At 30.3% G+C, this 7,612-nt stretch overlaps 1 protein-coding gene across 1 annotated transcript; it reads left to right on the forward strand.

The window, feature by feature from the left end:
• The first annotated feature begins 335 nt into the window (after positions 1-335).
• Positions 336-6,967, forward strand: LOC125067268 (ras-related protein Rab-18). Its single transcript, XM_047675756.1, has 5 exons — positions 336-638; positions 2,314-2,481; positions 3,135-3,276; positions 3,721-3,843; positions 4,220-6,967. The coding sequence occupies exons 1-5, from the start codon at positions 571-573 to the stop codon at positions 4,337-4,339; spliced, it is 621 nt and encodes a 206-aa protein (XP_047531712.1). The 5' UTR covers positions 336-570; the 3' UTR covers positions 4,340-6,967.
• The last annotated feature ends 645 nt before the right edge of the window (positions 6,968-7,612 follow it).

Consider the following 7,612-nt stretch of genomic DNA (forward strand, 5'->3'; position numbering starts at 1 on the left):
CATTTGTAAAATTTTATCATATAGGTATTAAGATTTATATTTATTACAATAAAATATGTCAAAAAATATATTGAAAAATCAAGGATTTGTAATGTTGGCCTTGAAAATAAAATGTCCCGCACATTTCATTGAACATATTCGTAATTATGGTTATCTTTTAATACTGTTATAATGCATATTGATGTACTGTATTCAAAATAGGTAAAAACATTTAATAATTGATATATTAAATAGAGTAGTTAAAATAATCTAACCTATCTACAACGCACGGTTATCGCAATAACAAAACGCAAGCACGTCACTGAATTATTCTAATACGCAAAACGTCAAACTCAAACGTCAGTTTATGTGAATATTGTTTTTTTTTTCGTGTTATTAATTCCAAAAGTTATTAAAATTACTATATATTAACCCTAACCGTACATAAGATTAACGTATTTTTATTACCAGTGCTTATTTACCTTATTTAGATCATAATATTTAGAGCCACTTCCGTCATTGCACAACAAAGAAACGATATCTACATTTCTATTCCTGAAAATCTGTTAGTTTTTTTGCTTTCTAAGCAGCATGACTATGGATTACGTTACTGCCCTCAAAATTCTTGTAATTGGAGAAAGTGGTGTTGGAAAATCTAGGTAAGTTTTTGAGTTCTTATTCAGATTTATATGACTCATGAAAGATGTAATTAGCATCCCTAGTGTATATTTTTTTATGTTATAGATTGACAAAGATTTTATTTATTGAGCCTTAATATATGAAATATCAATTTGCTTCGATTATATCTCAGACATATAGTTCTTATAACAGATAAAAATATATATTTCATCTATTCTTTTACAAAGTTGTAAATATATTGTTTAAATTAAAAAAAAAAAATATATATATATATTGTTTTTAGGTTGGTTTTGAAAATATATTTACAAACTGAACCATCCATTATTATCAAATAACAGTCTTTGTTGAATTGCTATTTTGATCATTATATATTTTATTCTTGCTTGATCAGATAAATAAATTGATTGCTGTTAATAATAGATAAATTACAAACAAATGACCTCTTTGGACTGGACATACCATATACTTAATGTTGCATTCATTGTTAGTATATTGACATCATATGATAAAAAAAAATAAGTTACTGATGTTCGTCGAATAAACCTGATTTAATTTTCTGGAAATAAATTTTTGTTACTATTTTGTCTTACTTTACTTTAACCTTAATATTAGATATGATCACTGAGAAAATATCATTATTCACATTGTTTTTCAATTGTTTTTAATTGGGTGGCCTTAATAACTTGGCTTGCTAGCTTAGTTAACAATTATGCTACTAAGTGACGGATAAATAATAATACCAGTATTCATAATTATTCTAGTTACAAAAATGTTATTTTTACCGAGGATCGGTTAGAATGTTTTGAGTAATAAATGAATTTACAATTAGAGAATGAGGATTTGATAATAAAATTGTTGTATTCTTATCAAAACGAATACTCTAATAATCCTTAAAATATTGTTAACTCAATATAATTTAAATTAATTTATCGTAGTTTCACAAACAAACCTTGACTTAATTTTGCAAGGTTAATGAGGCCTCTGTGTTTTTAGCAACAAAATTTGACTATTGTAATTAATATTGAATCAAACAAGTTTTGGATCGAAACTGTGATAGATTTACAGACTTGAAATTTAGAGTAAATCTATAAATGGAAGGCATAGTAAAAGTCTTTACTTTTTAGTAGTTAGAGGCGTAGCTTAAAATTTTGTTAAATATTTTATATATTATTGGTTGGAACACAATCACCTTTTATAACTTTATTCAATTGATTTATTCAAAGAATCAGTCTTTTTAGCAGTTATGAATTTATTTTTGATTATCCATGTGTTTTGGATAGTCTCAATTATGGATACATTACATATAAATTGAAAAATAAAACATTACCCGTCATCAATTTGACTTGATTTGTAAAAAAAAAACAAATAGCCTTAAAATACATTAAACTACTCTCTTTTAGTATAACATTTTCCACATTTAACAAAATTAGAGATTTGGGATATTTTAATATCTAACTAATATATGGAGCTTTTTTGATACTGGTTATGAACTGTAGTAAATTATTGTGCTAAGACAACCACAAACAGCGGCTAGTACATAATATAGTATTATATGGATAACAGAATTCATATAATATAGATACTGTACAAGATTACGAAATCATATAAATTGTTATTTGCATCAATTTCAGTTTGATCTGCATTTTTTATATAAAAATATTGGTAGGAAAGCTTTGATTTATTTTTTTATTTTAGTATAATTCTGGCATTTACAACTGGTGACTACAATGCCTCATTCCCAGCGACTATAGGAGTTGATTACAAATGTAAGGTGATGGATGTCAATGGTTTAAAGGTCAAACTTGGTATTTGGGACACGGCTGGGCAGGAGCGTTATAGAACATTAACAAACAGTTTTTACAGGTAATTAGAAATTTTAAATCAATAATTAATTTTATGAATTATTTATATTGAGGATTTATACAAATCAAAGTAAAAATAGCTTCAGTACTACAACAAGGCACATAACATCTTAGTTCCCAACGTTAGGGCCCATTGACGATGTCAGGAATGCTTAATATTTCTAACAGCGTCATTGTCTATGGGCGGTGGTGACCAATTACCATGAGGAGGCCCAAAGGCTTGTCCGCCAATCTAAAAAAAAAAATCTCCTGTAACTGTAAGGACACACAAGGCACGTGCCCACAGACGCGCAAAAAACTTGCACTGTCACTGTTTGAGTATTGTCACAGGTGTTCTTAATAATGTTAAAATAAAAAGCAGTTTAAAAATACAATATATAAAATATTGTTGCCCCATATTCTCGTGTAGCCGTATGACCCTATGGTCCTGGATTTTGCTAAGATGATCCAGCCGTGTAAGTCATGTCAATATGGGTTATTATTTTATTAGCTACAGATCAAACTATGCTTTTAGTTTAAAAAAAATATTAAAACATTTTATTTTAATACATTACATTAGTTTTTTCTTTTAAATCGTAACAACTTTTATTGGTACTTCTTTGAGTTGGTTCTGGTAGGTCAAAATTGGGATTAAATGGAAGAATATTGTTCTAGAGACGCACATGGAGCTATTTTAGTATATGATGTATCAGAACCAAAAACACTGCAAAAGTTGAATGAATGGGTCGAAGAGTTGCAAGTGTATTCCACGAAGAAAAATATCGTTTGTTTAGTTGTTGGCAATAAAATTGACAAGGTATGTTATTATTATTTTTTTTTAGTCTTTCAAATCTACTCAGATTTTTCGTCCAAATCTTTGGTGTTTCTTTCAATTATTTCAAGCAATTTTGTTGAGTGAGTCCAATTTTTGTCCTCCTCTTTTAGTTGTGTTGCACTTGTTTTCACTGTGTAATAGATCTTAGTAGGATACTAGTTTCCAAGGTTGGTCTAAATGGTATTCGGTCAGTCTATCCATGTTATCATCTCTATTATGGATCTCCATTATAATTGTAATAGTCCAGAATCTCCTTAGTTTTTGTCCTTTTTCTTCAGTTTCTCCGCCACCGATAGTTATTTTATAAATTAGTAGTAGTAGAGTTAAGATCTTAAGCGTTCGAAATATTATGTCTTACAGTTCGTAAAAGGAACGGCTATTAGTAGCCTTTTCTAAGTTTCGTTTACATGCAATGACTGTTTGTAGCCACGCGCAGTATCCAGAGAAGCTGGTCAGGCGTTCGCGCAAAAACATAGGATGCTCTTTATAGAGAGCAGTGCGAAAACTCAAGAGGGAATCAATTTGGCCTTTGAGGAGTTAGTACAAAAGGTAAGATACAAAATGATATTCTAATATTATACATACTCAATGCATGTTTGAAACGCTTCCACGTTTTAACTTTTCAACCAATTATCGCGAAATTTTGCATACGTATTGTCTGAGATACAGTTGTGAACATAGGTTATCTAACACTTAACCCCACCCCTTTGAAACGCAGTCAGAGACTACTCGTCGTTATGTATTAGTGACCCAATTAGTCACAAAATATTATTCACATTATTTAGTTATAATATAAATTGGTAAGCAGACTTATTCGCCTGCGTACTGATATACGTAGTATGTGTATGTTACGTGATAGTGGTTTTGTGTGATTTTTTATGTGTGTGTTTTAAATTAAAGCAATGATTCGATTAACTTATTGTAGATCATAGAAACGCCGGGCCTCTGGGAGTCCACCGGCTCATCATCTAATATCCGCATATCAAATGATGAAAGAAGACAGCAAGAGGAATCTTCGTGTTATGACTATTCCTGTTCTATTTAGTATATAACGCTGTACATATTTCACAGGTTGGCTGCATGGAAGAATTTTATTTCTTATTTACAAATTAAGTACATGATAGAAATACGATGAATTTTCAAATAAAATGTGTTATAAATATAACATGACCAAATACCTCGTTTCCACGTGATCCTTCTGGGTTCTTCTACTCCTCGGCACGAGGAATCGCATGTCCTTATACTTATATAATGTTTATATTCAATAAGCACACTAAGGTACAGATTAAAAAGTATACATTTTTACAAACAAAATAAAAAAAAACGACCCTCAAATTTACTACAGGTCTAAAGTCATTCGTGATTTTGCAACGTTGAAGCGATATTGGGTATTCATTATTTAAGTATTCAGGGCTAGGCATGCTCTTTTAGCATCGTTTTGTCTCCATGCCTTCCTTCATAACAGATACGATACAGACCACAGGTGACGTCAAAAGTCACCCTCTCGAACTTTCGACACGGCTAAGAAACGTAACCCTTTTTAATATAGGACCAACCGACTTCGTTTAGTTTAACTGACAATAATAGAAGGACAGTACCAAGACACAAGTACCAAGTACCAAGGACCGTACCAAGACAAGACAGTCTACAAGCCGGAGATTTAACTTTTGTTAAATTTAAGTTAAGAAGAAGTTAAGTTAAGAAGTTAAATTTCTACATTTTCCTTCCAAGCCTGTCCATGATAATAAGACCTCCCAAACCTTTAGGAAAATCAACTAATAGTTCATTAATACTGGCACTGTCATAGTCAGAATAAAATTTAGTGAAATAATGATTTTGTAAAATAGTGACATAACTCTCATCTTCTCGAAATGAATGCAAATGTTAAGGTATAGCATTCGTTTCCTGCAAGGATCCACAAAGATCTTTCTGAATGATAAATAATTGACGGAAAGGGCTCCAGGGTCGAATTTAGAGGTCTCTAGGCTCTGACGTAACAAAGAAGTTCGGTGAATTATTTTCTAAACAAATTGAACAATAATTTTCAATCGTGTGTTTGGATAATTTATTGGAGAATAAATTAAAGTCTCTTAAATCATTGTAAATAAAATCTATTAATGGTAAGATACAGCAATTATACTTGCATTTTACTACATCTATATTTACACTGCATACAATATAGTTGGCCGTCGGAATTTGGATGTTATTTATTTTAGAAATCTATTGTGGTGACCCATCTCTTATGAAAGCCTCGGGGTTACAGTCCCGGATGGGCAACCGGAAGGGATCCTCTAAATCGGTTCCATTCAGTGTTTTGAATTATAAAAGACATTTTTTTTTGTTATAAACAAATGCAAAGCAGTTGCAAACTTCAATAGTTATCATCATCATTACCCAGTTACAATCCCCTATAGGACATAGGCCTCTTCCAAAGTGCGCTAAAGTTCCCGGTTTTCCGCATTCCGTATCCAGTCGGGTCCAGCCACCTTCTTAAGGTCATATAGTAGGAACATGAAAATATAATTATCTCTGTGGTGTTCAAAATGACATTTAATTTCTCGTGCTCCTATGGAGTAGAGAACCCATTATGGGCTTGTGGAAACGCCCACCAGATAATATCATCTATGATGTACATCCTTATAATTAAACATTTAAATAAGTACATTTATCATATCATTAATTTATTTTGAAGATTACAACAATAAAAAGCCAACCTTTATGTGCAATGTGATATTTTATAAAGTCTGCTTTTGTACATATATATTTTTTAAAAATGTGCACAGATATACATAGTATGGAATCGGGTGTCTGTCAAAGAAGCGATTTATGAATTTTAGGCATTATATTCATCTAAGTTGACACTGATAAACTATTTAAAAATTATAACTTTTATTTATTTGTTACAACTAAATTGATATTCTTCATGTAAAATTATAAATTTAAACATTCTAATTTAATTCTTCTAAATATTAATTCAAATTATTATCATAATCAGACATTTATCTATCACAAAATATCATTTAAAAATAAAGATTTTACTAATAACTGGGAAAGCTTAATTATGGTTCGTCTATCCAGTCTCGAATCGAGAAAATGATCCATCAAAAAGTCCTGAAATGGCAATTATTCTCGCCCAGTATCAAGCTAGATGGCCTAGCCTATATTGACGAGTCATCAGAATTCTGACAGTCGATAACGATGAGGGGTTTTCGATTCTAGACAGACGAAATTAGGTTCGATATCTTTGAACTTATGAGTTCATAAAGTCGATCCAAACTGCATTAGGACACAATTTATATAAGTCGCAACGAATTTTTATCTTATGCTTAAAACGTTAAAGTTCAAAATCGTATCGTTGATTATTAATTACAGGTAGTCCATGCTAGATCTTTGAATTAAAATAAATTAGCTGTCACTCACAAAATTAGTCTGATAATGAAATACAAAAATAAGCCTTTTCTATGAGTAGAAAATATAAGTAAATTCTGGTAAATATTTTTTAAATGTGTATAAAAAATCTAAATCATCCCTAATAGAATGTTTTATTATTTAATAAGGCGCTAGTGAGCTATTGTTGTTGTGTTAATCATTTTTATAATCTATGAATTTATTGTCTGTGGAATATTCATTGTGGGTTTTAATAGGACCAAAGTGCAAAATAAAGTGCTGATTAGTAAAATGTTTTTTATTTAAAGAAACCCTTTTTATTATTAAATTTAATAATTTATAAATATTACCATCAACATTTTTTTATTCAAATTTACTGTAAGAATATAATAATAAAAATGTATCAAATACTTATTCGAGCGTCAATTTCTGTATAATCTGTATTAAATATTGTTTTATAATATATTTAAAATTAATATGAATTTTTGTACACGTGAGAAGTAAAATGTTCTTGTAAAATGCCGAACCGGTTGTTCAAATAAATAAAAACATTATTTTTTTATGATTTTGGTAGATGGACGAGCAAAAGGGCCACCTGATGGTAAGTTACCTATATATACCTATAGTAGTAGCTAATACACAATAGGACTGTAAGAAATTTTAACCATTTCTGACATAACACCAGTGTGCCAATATTTTAAGGTAAGGAACCTAAGATGTTATGTCCCTTGTGTCTATCCCAAAAGAAAATGCACCCATGAGTATTGCTATAATTATTATTACAATAATTAAATATCGCTAAGTTCATAACGTTGCAAAGTCACGACACATACGAAAATACCAATTTCAGAACACCCATGAGAAGCCTAAATATCTTTGAAAGCAGGTATGTAGCCGCGGCTTTATAGAATCTTTATTTCATATCAATGAA

This window comes from Vanessa atalanta, chromosome 11, assembly GCF_905147765.1.
Source record: "Vanessa atalanta chromosome 11, ilVanAtal1.2, whole genome shotgun sequence".
NCBI lineage: Eukaryota > Metazoa > Arthropoda > Insecta > Lepidoptera > Nymphalidae > Vanessa > Vanessa atalanta.

Bases quoted from the DNA above. Each gene is read 5' to 3' on its own strand.
- LOC125067268 (XM_047675756.1), top strand. From the start codon at position 571: ATGACTATGGATTACGTTACTGCCCTCAAAATTCTTGTAATTGGAGAA. The intron at 639-2,313 runs GTAAGTTTTTGA...TTTTTATTTTAG, and splicing joins AGTGGTGTTGGAAAATCTAG to TATAATTCTGGCATTTACAA. The intron at 2,482-3,134 runs GTAATTAGAAAT...ATATTGTTCTAG, and splicing joins TTAACAAACAGTTTTTACAG to AGACGCACATGGAGCTATTT.